Source organism: Canis lupus, chromosome 2 (assembly GCF_048164855.1).
Source record: "Canis lupus baileyi chromosome 2, mCanLup2.hap1, whole genome shotgun sequence".
NCBI lineage: Eukaryota > Metazoa > Chordata > Mammalia > Carnivora > Canidae > Canis > Canis lupus.
The window spans coordinates 8,899,812-8,917,017 of record NC_132839.1 but is presented as its reverse complement, the minus strand read 5'-3'; the positions used below and the strand labels follow the sequence as shown (position 1 = coordinate 8,917,017).

The 17,206-nt window shown below is 42.6% G+C and overlaps 1 protein-coding gene across 1 annotated transcript in view; it reads right to left on the bottom strand.

The window, feature by feature from the left end:
• Positions 1 to 17,206, bottom strand: part of LOC140611915 (uncharacterized) — a 100,581-nt gene that overhangs the window by 6,868 nt on the left and 76,507 nt on the right. The window contains exons 8-10 of the mRNA XM_072789024.1: positions 7,599 to 7,756; positions 5,740 to 5,782; positions 3,726 to 3,912 (exon numbers count right to left, since the gene is read on the bottom strand). Of these exons, the coding sequence (XP_072645125.1) occupies positions 3,726 to 3,912; positions 5,740 to 5,782; positions 7,599 to 7,756 (388 nt within the window). The remainder of the gene's footprint in view (positions 1 to 3,725; positions 3,913 to 5,739; positions 5,783 to 7,598; positions 7,757 to 17,206) is intronic.

The following is a 17,206-nucleotide window of genomic DNA, read 5'->3' as shown; positions in this document are numbered from 1 at the left end:
AGAGCTCCTGCCCAGCCCCTTCATGCTAAAGAAGGGCGAGCTGCTGGTTAACCCTCCGAGAGCTTCCATCCGGACCCAGCAGCTGTCAGAATGACAGTGAGAAGGAGGTGGCAGGAAAGTGCATTTTCTGGAAGAAGGTGCATGCTCAGGCAAATTGTATTTTTTATTTGAAAAAGAGTAAAACCATGTAAAACTCAAATCACAGGCCTCTATTTTAGAACATGGCCTAGATATAACATATTCTTTTGGAATTTCAGTAAGAAAATGTTCTTTTAATCCATATTTAAGATAATTGAAGCTAGAAATGGAGGGCCTGTGGACATAGGGATATTTAAGATGTACAGCTGGGTAAGAATGAATGGATTTGGATTAAATATTTTTATTAGTCACAAAATGATATATTTTCAAGGAAGGAATTTAAAAATAGATAGAAATTAGATGACTTCTTAGGGCTAGAAAGGGCGTGAGATAGCCAAAGGGCTAGACATTTGATGGCCTGAGTTCTGGTTTTGCCTTTGAATTGGCTTTCTAATCTTCTAACCTTTCTCTATGAAGTGAGGGGAAGACAAACTACTCACACTTCATGGGAATGATGGCCATTTGCAGTAATTTGATTGTTCATTCATTAAAAACACATAAATATAGAGTCATCTTTGAAGCATATGGTCCCTTAGAAGAGATAAGACGGCCATCTAGAGGTAATGCACAAGGTAGAGGGCAATAAGTGTCACAAGATGGGTAAGTGTGGAAGTTCAGAGAGGGGGGATGCTTTGTCGGGGACCATATGGGGTTGCTTAACACCATAGCAGAGATGGCTGGTGACCGAATAAGCATTTGAAGGGCAGTGGAATCCGGCCAACTAGTGTTGAGGAATTGGTAGGTATAGAATGGTTCCAGGAGGAGGAACTAGCACAAGCAAAGATGTGTTTCAGAAAAAAGAAGATGTGTTAAGGAAATAGAACATGTGTGTTAAGGAAATAGAACATGACCATGTTTGGTTAGAATGCAAGGTGCTCTAACACAAGGATTGGAAAAGAAAACCAGAGAGAAGGATTTTGGGACACAATATAAAACTCTCGAGTGCTCTGGAGGTAACAAAGAACCTTGGAAGGTTCTGGAAAGATGTGTGAAATGATTAGAGCTGAATATAAAGAAGATGTCCATTTTTTCTTCCCTATCTTTTTCTTTTTCTTTTTGTTGGTGTAACTTAGGCTACCTGGGTTCAAATTCTATCTTTATCATGTATTATTAGCCAGGGGAATGTGAACAAATGATATAACCTTGCCAAGCATCAGTTTCCCTAGTGGTAGGTGTGATAGTAACCTATCTCATAGGAGGGTTATTGAAATTAAATGAAATGATAAGAAAAAACACTTAACAGAGGGATCAGTACAAAAACTATACTGACTAAATGGTAACTCTGCTTTTGCTGTTCTTATTTTTAGGCCATTTATTAGTAGCCATTTTCTAGCTCTCCAACTAGGACTTTCCAAAGTAGGGCCTCTGACTTTTCAGAATCAGGGAAGCCACCTAGGGCTGTCATTACTGTTTTAAACGCGGAGGCCTCTGGGCCCTAGGGGTCTGGTATTTCAGTTTGGAGTGAGCTGAGCATTCCATCCTAAACATTTCCTCTCTATCTCTGGAAACAATCTCTTAAAAATGAGCTTCGTTGATTCAGTCATTAAAATGATTCAGACTTTTGCAGTGATTATTTTAATTAATTAATTAGCTAGCTAATTGATTGATTTTAGAGCGAGAAAGAGAGGGAGACCTTGCACATGGCGGGGGGACTAAGAGGGTGGGAGAGAATCTTAAGCAGACTCTTTTCCTGAGCACAGAGCCCAACTCAGGGCTCAATCCCAGCACCCTGAGATCACAACCTAAACCGAAACCAAGAGCTAGACCCTCAACCAACTATGCCACCCAGGCACCCTTGCAGTGATATTTTATAACAAAAATCCCAGTCCATGACTGCTTTGGAGGTTTGTTTTGTTTACCTTCATTCTCATCCTGGTATTAGGTACTTAAAACTATGGATTTGGTATTGAATAGAAACAGCCTGTTCGGGAAGTGCTTAGAGATGCTGGGTCCCTCTGAATAGTTGAATAATATTTCGGGTTATGTTGTGATGCTCTCAAATGGAAAGGTGAGTAAGTGAAAGAGAATCACTGTATCGCTCATCCTGAATGAAGGGAAATGGAACATAGTGTGATGTTCGCCTTGTACTTCTTTCGTACTTTCCAAGGAGGCTGAAATGGTCACCAGATACTTCCAACTTGGCATGGCTGTCTAGCTTAAATAAAAATAAGCATTAATGTTAAAAAAATTATTAAGTGACTGAGATTCCAGGATGTTTACTACTACTAACTATTTAAGGATAATTCATTTGGTGAAAAAAAATCCAACTGCAAATAAAATGCCAATAATCTCTTTTGTCTAAAATTATAGGAAGGCTAGGGGTGCTTGTCCGGCTCAGTTGGTAGAGTGTGTGACTCTTGATCTTGGGGCTGTGAGTTCAAGCCCCACGTTGGGTATAGAGATACTTAAAAATGAAATCTTTAGGGATACCTGGGTGGCTCAGCAGTTGAGCATCTGCCTTTGGCTCAGGTTGTGATCCGGGAGTCCTGGGATCGAGTCCCACATTAGGCTCCCTGAAGGGAACCTGCTTCTCCTTCTGCCCATATCTCTGCCTCTCTTTCTCTCTTTGTGTATCTCTCATGAATAAATAAATAAATAAAATAGTTTTTAAAAATCTTTTAAAAATTACAAGAAAAATAATCTCTCTTATTGAAAGCAGGCATACTTGTTTTATTAAATTATATTGCTTATATACCCATTTTGTACATACAGCTTTTAGAATACACAATTTAATCAATATATAAGATATATACATTTTGTATAGAAGGGCTTTATATATAGAGCAACCCCTAATAGCAGTTACCTCATGTAATCTTTCCAACACTCCTGTGAAATATATAGGTGTTTCCATTTTACAAATGAGGAAAGTAAGTTCTAGGCAGTTAAGTAACTTGCCCGAAAAAAAATTGACAGTTAATGTTATTTTTGTTACTCACTTGTCCAGCATTGGGAATACTGAAGGGGGAGTTACTGCCCCAAAAAGCTATTGCCACTGATTCTGAATGTCATCAGTGACCAAAAGAATGAAGGAGTTTATTTTTTGTTTTTTGAGACAATGAAAGCATGGGATGAAAACTACAGGAGCTGGAATTAGCTTGGCTGTGTTGAGATCTCAGCTTCATTGTTGACTACTTGTGATCTTGTCAAGCTAAGTAGACTCCCCAGCTAATTTTCTTATGTGTAAAAGGGGAATAATAGTAGTATCTCTTCATTGGATAATGAACTAATTATCTTTAATTAATTAGCACCCAGGCATCCCTAAAGATTTCATTTTTAAGTATCTCTATACCCAACATGGGGCTTGAACTCACAGCCCCAAGATCAAGAGTCACACACTCTACCGACTGAGCCGGCCAGGCACCCGTAGCCTTCCTATAATTTTTGACACAAGAGATTATTGGCATTTTATTTGCAGTTGGATTTTTTTCACCAAATGAGTTATCCTTAAATAGTTAGTAGTAATTAGTAAATGAACTAATTTAGGTAATATAGACAGTACAAGGCTTGGTAAAAGGTCCATAAAGCTAGGCTGTCACTACTATTATTGTTGTAATGACTATTATTTCAAGCGAAAGTTGAGTCCATACCTGAAGCCTGGGTGGAGCGAATGCTAGCATAGAGGTACAAGCAGCCGTCCTTCAGAATGCAATAGTGCTGGACCCACATATCTGTGCTTCTGTCCAATTGGTGCAAAAGGCCCAGGCACTCCGGGTTCTTGATAGCCAGGGGTGGAAGGCTACTGTTGTGCAGAGTGACATCTTCCCAGACATGGGTCTGTGGGTGTAGCACAAAGGGATCATCTGAGTGGTCGCCCTGTGCGGGTGGTCCCTGACTCCCAGAGCCAATGATACCAGCACAAAGGCTATTTGACTTCAGAGAAGGCACTGCCCTAAGTGATTCTGTTGCTAAGGCAATCGAATACTTGAGCAACTCGCTAGAAAACCTGAATTTATCCAGGGGCTATGGAGAACTTCTTCCTTTCCATGCCCCTTGACATCCTTTCTCTTTGGTTTCTATTCTAGTGCGAGGAAAGCAAAAGAGTATCAGTGGTATGTAGAAAGGATGTGGAAACGGGCACCCCAGCAAAGACTATGTCTACGCCCTGTCTATAAATGCTGGTCCCAATGTGCTATTTCACTGGCCATTCGGATTGTCCCCTGAGCCCTGTTCCTGGCATGTCTACTGTGTCTAACAGCAGCCCTTGGCTCCTGCTTCACTTTAGAATTCCCCTTTGTACAAAGGACCAAGTTACATGCCCCAGGGCAGCCTTGGTATTAGGTTCTCATGGTCAATGATGTGGAAGGTCATGATAAATTGAGATCTTCGGGCGGGGGAGGGCGGTGGGAGCTGTGGGTCCACGGGCCTGAGAGGCAGGCTTTCCCCCGTAACTTGACCTGAGGCAGAGGACACAGTGCTTTATCTCTTTATCATAATGCCCTGCCAAGTGCTGGCCAGTTTCGCTTCTTTATTTGGCTTCATTTTTGCTCTTTCGTTTTAACAAGGCGGTGCACAAGATTTCAGGATGCAGAGCTGACTGTATTCTTTGCTGTGAAATGGAAGCCTGCTGGGAGTTTGGGTGTTCCTTTTTCATTCTGCTATAGATGCTCTGAGTGCATTAGCAGAAGAGATCCCTCTGAAAAATATCAGGCTCATTAGGATGACGCATTGGAGAGATGGATGAGTGTATTGAGCATTGTGTTCCAGGTAAAATGAAACACAAGTCCTGCTGTTTGTCATATGATGATGCCAGTGATTGTTCAGAAAGGACAGTTATAGGACACAGGGCAGTACATGTAAGCTCAAACAATCCAGATTTTCCTGAATGTACAAGAGCCGGAAGATAGGGAGAGAAGATAATGGATTGTAAATACCTTTTTGCTTGTCTGGCATTTTGTAAGGAAATGAGCATATTTAAAGGTAATCTGTAACCTTACTAGAAATGCTGTTCATAGCATAAAAATTAAATAATTGGGTATTAAAGCAATCCCAGCCCCTCGCCCCCACCAGTGAAAGCTCGGAAAGTGGGGTATCAAATGTCTTAGGGGCTAAAGTGACCTGTTGATCTCATGAAGTTAGCTATCACTTTATAGGTCAAGCCTAACTTAAAAAGTATATTGCGTCAAGTCTGGGAGTTTTGCACAGGTAGGAGCTGCGGAAGGTGGGCTAGTATGCATCCTAAACAAGGATATGAACACTAATTCTGAACATAAGACATTCATTTTCTAAGAGGCCGCTCAGCCACCAGCACTGTCCCAAGACGTCCCTGAGACCTTGTACTTAGGGAATGAAAAGAAAACAGAAGCAGGGGTTTAACCTCCTGGACTGCTCTATGTGAAACGGAAATCCCACCCCAATTTGTGACTACCCAGCGAGTTCACTGAGAGAAATGTCACGCAAACTCACGAAAATAAAAAGAACAGCAGGAATGCAAGTTCCCTCATAGAATCTGAATAGAAAACCCTGTTAGCTTAAAATCCTCTTTGCCAGCTTTTAGAGATCTGAGAAGTCCTAGGGTGAACTGCATGACATCTGACTTGATCCTTTCCCCCTTGGGAGAGAAAAGCAGAATGAAAGCTGAGATGAATACCACGGATACCTCACCTGGCGGACAGGATGGGTTGCTTTGTCCATTGCCTCAAGCCACCTGCAAGACAGTAAGATGTGAGGCTCTCCGGTGGGGGCTGGATAAGAATCATTTGGAGGGGCTTGCTGTTCTCTCTGGAAACCCATCTTCCAGACAGAACCGTCCTGAGGCTCAGATATATCTCACTGCTTGAAGATCATGGTTAAAGGCAACACATTCTTGCAAGATTGGTATTACTAGAGGCCAAAATCCCACCCCCAACCAGGCATATTTAAAATTAATTACTGTTATCCTTCTCCTTGCCTATAGTTCAATTAGTGCCTAAGAGAAAATTCATCCATTCTTTTTTCTTTCTTTTTTTTTTTTTTTAAAACCAAGGTGTGTGAATTTATCACCACTAGCAGAGCTGGTAACAACTGGTGTTATGAACTGGAAGGCACTGGCCTTTACAACATGGAAAGACTGGCAGACAGTCACTGTCCTGAGCTCCAGCCCTAAGTGTTCCTTGGACGCAGTGGCCACTTTCAGGACACCGTTTCGTACCCCTACTGGAGGACTGAATTTCCTTAGTCTTGTCTCCTCAGCCCCTACAGCCTATCTGTCCCATCTCATTTGCCAATCTCTTCCCATTTTCTTTTAAAACCTGTAATTTTCAATGAAACCCTCCTGCGTGCTCTCTTCCCCAGAGTTTGACTTATTCCCTCTGCCTTCTTTGGTTCCATTTCTTCTTTTGCAGGCCTGTCTGATCTCATGCCACACTCTTTAAGAACTCCTCCCTGGTCCCCACTTGGAGAGATCCTCATTCCCTACGGTCAATTCCCACGCCATTTTGTCTTCTCCTCTAGCACTTCTTAGTTTCTATTTTGCATTACAAATGTTCAACTGAATGCCCTATCTTCTTGGTTCAGAGCTTGTTTGAAGGCAAGAATTGGCACTTAATCATACTAATCATCTGTGGAGAACTTAAAACGGTGTCTTGGGCACATCAGCTAGCCCACAAATATTTTTTCCATGAATTGAAATACAATCAAGTTACTGTTATCATATTTCCCTATTTGTCCTTTAAAGCAACATGCATTTGAACAAACAATGTTCCACAAATAGGAACAGTATTTTGTTCGCCTAAGAGGTTTCCAACCTGGCCCTCCATTTAAAATTGGAGCTGAGTCCAAATTCTCTTACAGAGACGTGCCATTGACACTACACACTGTGGACCTTTATCTCTTCATCAGTCTCCCTTACTCCATCCTCCCTTCACCCTGAATTAGCAGCCCTCACCCTGAAATGTTCAGCTGGCTCACTGGATTGACCGATGATCTCCATTCCCTTAGGGTGATACACTGGATAATGATCTAAGCCCCTACTTGCTCGGAGGTTGTAGGCCACCTTCTTAGAAAGCCTGCACACTTCTCCCCCTCCAGTTGAGTTGTATGCTTAAAAATGTCAACTAGATCCATTCCTCCACAAAACTACATTAATACTATTTATTTTGCTCGTCTCCTCGTGGTGTGCTAAGTTGCAGCCCTACTACATTAGTTTTATACCTGGGACTATCCATCTGATTAGCTTAAAATATATAAATTTGATAACTTTGAGAAGCTAGATGTGAACTATGATGGTAATAAGCTTTTTTAGAAGATGTGGAGTTATGAGAGGAGCAGATGTTTCTGTTCTTTAGCAATTCTGTTAGGAAAAAGTGGAGGAGGGGAACAATGAAGAACCGAATTTCCCATTCCTTAGAAAAAGTTGATTGGCTTATGCTGTGAATTTGCCTTTCCCTTCTCTACTTCCAATCCCCCAAATCTATAAAGCTGCTATTGAAGAAGCATTCCTCTGCCCCACGTGAAGCTGGCAAGATCAGAGATTAATGAATTACCTTTTCATTTCTTGGTTCGACGTTGCACAGAGGCAAAAAGCTCGATTTCCAGACTGAGGCACACAGTTAAACACAAATGGTTTTCCCAAACTGCTATCCATGCCAACTTCTGCACCTTCTAATTTTATTATTTCCAGAGGCGGGCATTTTCCTTCGTCCTAAAATTAATAAGGAAGAGGTTCAGCATGGGCATTGTGATTAGTCAGGTAAGGAGAAAAGGAGTCGGGGAAGGAAGACTAAATTATTTTTAATTGATATAAACATATATATTATTTATATATATTTAAATACATATATAATACAAATATATATAATAAGAATACTTTTGAGTTGACTGTATGTTCTGAAATGAAACTATAACCCCACTGAGTTTTTCTTGATTATGTTCTCTGTGATATATTACGTGAACTCCAAATCTCCAGCTATGATATTTTTCCACATCACTTTTGAATGGACTCTAATAATATGCATTTTATTTATGCCATCTGGGGAAAGTTGAATTAATTATTAATGCCCATTTTTTTCCCATGAGAAAAAAAATAAGAGAAATTCACTTTACAATATATGTGGTTGGTAGTGACATGAGATCTTTAATTTTCTACGATGAACATGTATTCCATGTGTATAGTGTCAGGCCCTCTTCTACATTGTTCACCTCTCTACTACAAAAAAAATAAAAATAAAAAATAAATTGTTCACCTCTCTTGGCTTTTCTTCACAAATGCTCATGAGGTCGTTGCTTTTATCATCTCTATTTTACAGATGGGGAAACTGCAGCACCAAGAGAATAAAGAACACTTCTCTTTAAATGACAAATAATTCTGTGGATCAATATTTTGTATATTTATTTGACAATTCCATCTCAAAACATCCTGTCTGTTAATCCTATCTTTTCTAAAAACAGCTATCTTAAGGTCTAATCCCTATACCCTGAAGTCACGAACTGTATGGGTACCACTCAGCGGTTGTTCTAGTCAGTGTACAAAGCTGTGAAACCATTGCCACCATCTAGCTTTAGAACTTTTCCATTACCTCCAGATCTTCTTTGAGCCCATTGGTAGTCAATCCCCACCCCCCAACCCCCCCCCCCCCCCCCCCCCCCGCTCCTCCGATCATAGGCAATCACTCATCTGTGTTCAGCTCCTATGAACTTGCCATTTCTGGACACTTCTGTGGTCTTTGTGATTAGCTTTTTTTACTTAATGCAATGCTTTCAAGTTTCATCCCTGTTGTTGCACGTACTAGTTATTCATTCCTTTTGATTTCCTGTTATATGGATATGCATCATTTAGTTCATCTGTTCATAAGATAATGGAGTTTTTCTTTCTATTTTGGTCTGTTTTGAATAATGCTCCTATAAACAGTTGTGCACGAGTCTTTGGGTGGACACATGTTTCCATTCCCTTCGGTAGATTACTAAGAGTGAAATTGCTGGGCTGTAGGGTAAGTTTATCTTTAACTTTACTGGAAACTTCCAACCCATTTTCCAAAGTAGCTATGCCATTTTACGTTCCCGTAAGTAGTGTATGAGTGTTCGGGATTCTCTCTATCCTCACCAATGCTGCGTAGTGCTTATCTTCTTCATAAAGCTGCCGTCCTACTAGGGGTGGAGTAGGATCTCCCGGTGATTTGAATTTGCATATTTCTGATGCCTGATGGTGTGAAGCGTCATGCAGACCAGAGGTTCTTAATCAATTTTGGTAATGACTTTAAGATCCAGATGAAAACCATGGACCCTCTCACCCCAACCCCCCCAATACATGTGTGTAAATACATGTGTGTACATGAATGCACACATGTGGGTCCATGCAGATACCTAAGTGTATACGTGTGCATGTAAATGCATATGGGTAGATGGACATATTATTTGACAAAAGGTAGTATCTCAGAGTGTTATGGCACTTTAGTTTATAGAGCATTTCCATGGGCTCTGTCTTTTTGTTTTTTATGACTCTTCTATAAAATAGGAAGCCACTAGTATCCTCATTTCCTAGAGGAAGAAAGTGAGTTTCAATGATGGGCCCCAAGGTTACATAGATAGAAATAGACCTTACATACTGGCCTTCTGACTCTGTCTTCCACACTACTTCTCCCATGTGTCTGGCTCTTGGGCCATGGAAATTTGGGAGCCTGCTGGATCTTAGAGGCAGCTACTTGAAGGCCGTGGTATTCAACATTTTGGGAGACAAGAGTATTTCCTGAAGCCATCAACTTTTCCAGGATAGAGACAGAGATGCAGAATTTTGTTTCGTTTCAGTAAATATAAGGAAGGTGGCACATTTTGCAATAATTGTGCATGGTCAATACTATGACATTAAAAGCCAGAAGAATATATTTGTATTTGCTTTCTTAAAGACAAAGGCTTTATGTGCCTATACATAGTGGCTACTTACTGATACCATTTTCTTGGTAGCGTTGCAATCTACAAAAGGACCTAGGGAAACAAATAAGCCTGGGAATTTTATACTCTTGAGAAGTGACAGATGTGGTCATTTTCTACGAGCAAACATTCACTGGATCTGCTTTCTTTGGGCCCAATATATAGATAAGATGAAATGTCGGTCTCTGAGTATTAGCACCATCAGGTTCCTCTGGAGCGACCATGTTCTCCACGTCCTTTGCTGTAGGAGAATGCACAGGGTGACACTCGTGTGGCATGTGACACACAATCAAGAACAGGAGCTAAAGACACTTAGGCTCTTTCTCCTCTGCTCAAGTAGCAGCTATGTGAGAAGAATGAATGATTGATGAATGGATGAGATTAAAGAATGAATGCTACCGTCTCTTGCATGGCCTCTCTCCTAGCCCAGATTCCATTTTGACTAATCTCAGCTGCTGCTCCATTGTCCATGGTCAGGGGCCTGCTGTGGCCCTGGAGGCAGCTGCGGAAAGACCAAGATACAGAGCCTGTGTGGTGGGTGTGGGCACTCTTGCAGCTGTGTTGACTCATCTTATTCTTTTCTCCCCATTTCACCCGTCCAAGAACTTTAAACTCTGGTCTCACAGAGATACAGAATTTGGGAAAGGTTCTCCTTTTAGTTTAATCCTAACAGTCTCTAGTTCCGTACTTCCTGAGCAAATGTTTTCTAGAATTAAGAGCAACTGGAACCCCCATTTTTGTCTTACTGCCATGTCCTTGGGATCTTCAACTTTTCCCTTCAGCAAAACTCAGTCCCTCCGTTTAATTCTTAAATGGCTTCTGTTTGATTCCTTCCCTCTGGCTCTGCCAGAGGTTGTCAGAAAGTCTCACTTATGTCAGTATTGAAAACAAGAAAGGGTTCTTTAAGACCGGTTTCCCCACAACTTCCTATTCTCCTTCCCAAGGCATGGAAAGGCTCTCGCCTCATTTTTCTCTTCCTGAGCCAAAACAGAGGTCCAGCTGCTTCATGTGTGCAAGATTGAGGAGAATAGAAGGGATGCTGAATAGAACAATACCATGGAATTTTTTAGTGAGGTCCAGAAGCTTTCGACTGGGAATACAGGAACTTGGGCTGTTGATGCCAGGTGGTCTTGGATAATGTTGACATTGCCTATGGTGGAAATAAGATTTCTATAGAAATAATTCTAAAGGTCAGACTGTTCAGAAAAGGGAAATAGTAAATAATAGTAACGACAAAACCCAACTCAGAGTGAATCTACTTCTAAATTAAATTATTTCTATAAAGAAAAAATGTGGACAAGGACATTTGTCTCTGTCCCGGGCTCTCTGGTAAAATAAAATTGCCTACAGAGGTTTTTTAGTTATTTGCTTTGGTCAAAATTTTGGTTTAAGCTTGGTAGAAATATTGTGTGGTTTTTGCCTCTTTGTCTCTGGAGAGGGGAAAATGTGGGGACTTTATACCAGCATGCTTCACTTTATCTGAAGGCACAGCCGTGAACATCTACAAACTAAGAAAGAGGAAAAAGGCATCTTTAGCCATGAAAAAGAGCTAATTCTCAGTGGGGAAAACAGAGCCAAAATAAATGTAGAGGGAAAGAAAGCATGTCCTAAAGCAAAAACAGCACATGAAAGGTGCATAAAATACACATCTAGAGTGCTATATTTAAAGCTAGCAGACTGAAGCGAAACTGAAGAGTGAGTGTCTCTTGGAGCCTTATTAATGATGATCAGAGCCTTTTATCTGTAGGCAACAGTTTGGAGGCAACCCCTCCTCACTGGTGTCTGAAAACCATCACTCTCTGATAGCTCTGAGGCCGTGGCCTCGGTCCATGTCATAGCTGATTGGATCAGGAGGGTGGCCAAGCCTGCAAAGGCAAAAAGGAGAGATATGGGAGTACTCCTGCCGTAGTGACACTGGCTCTCTCCATCCTCGATTACATGGAAGTCTTGACCCTAGAGACTGCCCTCCCCTTGTGACACCACTCAACATTATTACAAACGTGTATGTAGGTATTTATTTATTTATACTCTCCTCTCCCCCCCCCCCACCCCAAGTAGAACAGAGGACGCCAAGTACCGCGATCATGCGAGTCAAACTCTTGTCTGTGGGTGCTACCGGGTTCCCTGTTGAAGCTTTGTGAGCTTAACATTTCTCTTTCTGCTTTTATCAAGAATTTGAGATGGTGACAGCTCAATCCCCCGGAGTTGCAGCTACTCTTGTCTGAATAGAAGTACAGTTACTGCTCTTTCCCTGCTTTTATGGTGCCTGGCGGCCACCGACACCAGCAGAGATAACTGGCTGCAAACTTGGAATTTCGTGCTTTTCCTTCTCGGTTCGCCTGGAGTGGGAACCGTGCTATAGGCATGATAAATACACGCTGGCAGCATCATGTTGTTTGCTGGCACCAGGGAGATCTGGGGCTCTGGGAAGCACGGGCTGCTTGGGGGACTGGAGGAGTTGGTGTGCACACAGACCGGCTTCCCCGGGAAAGTTAGCTAAGTGGGGGGATGACATCAATTTCAGGGTCCCAGCCCCCTGGGACAGTGTGGAAGTGTCCTTTCTGGCCTCATCACCCGTCTCCTTGGTCACCGTTTTCCTTGGCTCCTCCACTACCCTAAGAGTCTAACCACTACCACCCGAGCAGAGCAGAGCAGAATGGGAAGAGGTTCCTCTGAGTCCTACTCGTGACCTTTCCAAAGTTGTCGAAAAGTTTCCAGGTGAGGTGTAAAATCAGGATATTCTGTGTCTTGAGCTCTGCCACTGAATGTTTGCCCTACAAGCTTTCCCTCTGAACTCAGGGTATGTTTTGGTTTGTAGATGGATTCTAGGGCCAGACAAGCTGGGCTTGAATCCTTGCTTCTGTGGCCGTGGGCAACTTACTTAAACTCTGTGAAAGAGGATTTAGTTAATACATACGTAAACTGTTCTGAACACGACCTGGCACTTCGTAAGTGATGTATAAATGTTAACTTTCGTTATTTTGATTTTTCTTTATTTCTTTTTCTTTTTTCTTTTTTTCTTTCTTTTTTTTTTTTTTTTTTGGTTAACTTTCATTATTATCTAGAAATTTGATGAAAGTGGAGAGTAGGGACTGGAAAACTTGTTAATTGGAAATCTTTTTCCTTTAAAATTAATTTATTAAGGAAGATCTTATTTACTTATTTGAGAGAGAGAGTGCACAAGAGAGAGCCTGGGGAGGGGAGCTGAGGGAGAGGGGGAAAGAGGGAGAAGCAGGCTCCCCACTGAGCAGGGAGCCTGATGTGATACTTGATCCATCCCAGGGCCCCGGGATCATGACCTGAGCCAAAGGCAGTAACTGACTGAGCCACCCAGGCGCCCCCCAAAGAATCTTTAATATGGGTGTCAGAGTAACCTTATTGACAATGAGTCCTTATATCTGCCCTTTTTTTTTCTCTCTCTCTCTTTAAGAACCACAGGTTACATGAACAAGGGGAAGGCCTTCATCTCTGGGAATCTCTGTGTCCCCATTTGTAAAACGGGGTACCAGCACCTTCCTTTATAAGGATAAAACGAGATCATCCAAGTAAAGTGTACCTAACATTGAGGTTTTTTTTTTTTTTTCCCCTTCCCACCTCTGGGGTCCAGTTTCAAGTGCAAATGGAACATTGCCACAATATCCCAAGGACTCAGGACGCTGCTCCAGACCTAGCAGTGGTTACTACTGAGAGGGGGGCTGGGCTGGTGCGCGGGTGGGGATGGGGCTGGAGCAGAGGGAGAAGGCAAAGAGGGGAGGAGGCTGCGTGATCTCACTGTTTCTCAGAAAGAAATTGTGATGATCTTGGGCTTGGATCCCGGGCCTGGATTCCTGTTAATCTGCCCCTTACTCAGAGATTCGGAGGATTCAGTGTTTGCCCCGTTACGGTTGGACCTACAATCTCCCAGAGCCCACAGGGAGAGGCTGTTGCAAGAGCCAGGCACTTACTAATGGCTCTCTCTTCCTCTGTGACCCTGTCCTGGGGCAGCTGCCTTTGGCCCAGTCCTGCCTCAATTAACATCCTTGCTGTAATGAATTTTTTTTCTCCTCACTATCCTCCCTCCCTCTCTTCCTACCTCCAATGCTGACTGAGTGCTTTGGAACTTTTTGCCAGACTTTGTGTTAAGCACTAATGGGCTAATTTTTAGCCTTAGACTGATTTGCTGGGGTTCAGTCTCATTCTTTTTTTTTTTTTCTTTTTTTTTAAGATTTTATTTATTTATTCATGAGAGACACAGAGAGAGGCAGAGACATAGGCAGAGGGAGAAGCAGGCTCCCATGCAGGAAGCCCGGTGTGGGACTCGATCCCAGGACCTGCGAGTCACGACCTGGGCCGAAGACAGATGCTCAACCACTGAGCCACCCAGGGGACCCCAGTACTTGTAATCTCTGTTCAAAAGACTGTTTCGTGTGGGTATTATGGGCCTGGGTAGATGCAAGCTCCCTGTGAGTGGAGATTATGCATTTTTCCCCCAGATAGTAGCTAAGACAGGGCTGGATCCAGAAGAAATACTCAAACACACAAAGATCAAAGCAGACAACTGCCAAGGAGCCCATAGTCCTGGTGTCCAGCACCAGGGGCTTTGGGTTAAGAGTGTTTTGCTGTTTCTTCACAGCGATGGCATAACCTCTCCAGAGACAAGTTTTCCTAGTTCTATTTTTGGAGAACTTTTCTCCTCCCTGGAACCATGTGAAGTGCACTTGTCGGGTGGCTTTGGCCTTTTCCATCCTTGAGTCCTCACCAGGATAAAAGACCTGAACCCTGGTGCCCTGGTGCTGGCGCTGGTGCGTCGGGCGTCCCTCCCTCCCTAGCTGCTACCCAGGGGTGGACAACACTGTGGGCTCCTTATCTCAACTCAGGGCATGACCGTGCAGAGTGCTCTTGGCAACGGCTTTAATTCCGAGAACTTGTTGATGATTAGTCCTTTCCCCATGATGTGGGCAAAGAGCAATAACATAGTGGAAAGTGTTCGCTGTCTAGACCGAAGCTTTGGGCTAATATGTTGGTTTAATTTGTGACCCTGTTCCACTTTTGCACAGAAGTAGAATTGACTAGATATTAATTTTTCCCTTCAGTGGAAAAACATTTAGAACCTCAGTGCTAAATGGTATTTTCTTATAAAATGCTTTAACTCTATGAGCTCTACTTTTATTCTACTTCTACAGATTAAAAAAAAAAAAATGAGACCTGTCCCAGTTTTGTAGCTTAGAGATACTATTCTTGGATTGGAGACACTGATTTATTGGAAATATTATTGAATATAACAGCAATAAGAATGGGTCTCTTAATTCTCTTCCCATTTGTTCCAAAGATTTTGCTAGATGCTTTTATATATATATAATATATAGAGTTATAGATATAAAATTATATAATATATATAATTATATTATATATTATATATAATTAGATAATATATGTATTATATAATTATACATAATATATAATAAATATATAGAATATATAATATATAGTATATATTATATATAATATATGTTATATATAATCATGTAATATATATTTATAATATACATAATGTAATTATATATAATATATAAATATATTATATATATTATATATAATATATAAATATATTATATATATTATATATAATATATAAATATATAAAAATATATATAATATATAAATATAACATATATATATTTTAAATTCCAATAGAATCCATTTAAAAAAATTTTTTTTAACAGAATCCCTTTTGGATCTGTGTAGATTGTGAATTATGCACATTTTGAATAGTATTATGCAAGCATCAAGCACAAAATCAGAAATGAGGTAAATACTCCCAAATCAAAAAATAAACAAGAATTCCCAGACTTTTGGACCGCGAGGGCTCTGTTTCCTCAGTCGGCACAAGGTAGTGCTTCTTTAGCTGGAAATCAGAAATCCCTGCCACTCCCTGCCACTCGCTTTTCGTCCTGGATTCCGGCAAGGATGGGAAGACATCCCTTGCACAAGGGCAGTTGTCCTGAATGGCGATGCCAGAGAGCCACCAGCAGTGCAGTGTGACCCCCGCGCACGGTGAGCAGTTAGTCAATGATCACTTGGTGGATCCGAAGGGGATCAGTGTGGTAAGAAGCCCGCGGGGTGGTGCCTCGCTGTTGCACCCGCAGCCTGGGTCCCAGGCAAGGTTCGCCTTGCTCCCTGAGGATGCGCGTAACTTGTCAGCTGCAGCCAAGTACCTCTGAGTGGCCTTAGCTTTATCCTCTCAATCTTGCTCTTAGACTCCTTCCTCTCTCCTTCTTTCCTTCGGAAAAATAGCACATGTGTGAAGGCTTTTTGTATGTAACTTTTTATTCTCAAATAATCATAGATTCACAGGGAGTTGAAGAAATGTGTACCCCTGTTTGGTCCCCCTGACACACACACACAAACACACTCAATCAGCTTATAAAACTGTGGTAGCGTGTGTGTTCCTGAAGGTCAGTAGCTCACGGAGTTTAAGTTCTGGGGGGAAAAAGTCTACATTGAGATGCAGTTCCCTTCTCCGCAGGCTGCCGTCCAGGACGGGCTCCCTGGCCTGTCACCAGTGCCATCTCTGCCCACGAGCAGAAGGATGCAGTCGGCAGCCTGGGATTCTTAAATATTTTATCTCTGAATTTAGGTTTTGTACGTGAAGTGTGATGGAACCGTAGAGCGTGTGCCAAGGACCTGGGGCCACTGCGCATGGGTGGTCTGCACCTGCCTGCATCTGTGAGATGGAGCCACAGCCTCCCAGGCCCTGCTCCTGCCTGGCGACCCCCCGTGCCCCTGCTGCGGGGTGCTGGGTGTGCAAGCCAGAGCCTGGGCTCAGGAAAGGAATCCGGGGCCCAGGAGGGTTTGTGTGGCCCGGCAGGTAGCCTGCTGGTTGAGCGGGTCCTTTGATTTTAAATAATGCGGAGCACCAGGACGAGGCAAGACAGAGGCAACTGAAGCATGGAGAAGCTCGTGGACGGCGCTCTGAACGTTGGCCTCCTGCGCAGGCCCCCGCAAGCTGACTGCCTGCCCTCCTGACAACCCACAGCCCGCCTCTCACCGGCCGTGGTGGCCCAAGAGGTAGATTTGCCGGGAAGTAGGAAGCTTCCACTGAAGCCCCGAGGACTCCTGGCTTGGCCAAAGCCAAAAGAGCTGCCATTAACACCAGAGCAACCTTGAGGTCCAGTCGGAGACTCCGAGCTCGAGGACGCCACCCCAGCCACAGGTGGCCCCGGCCCTCCAGAAATGCACACCTGCCCCC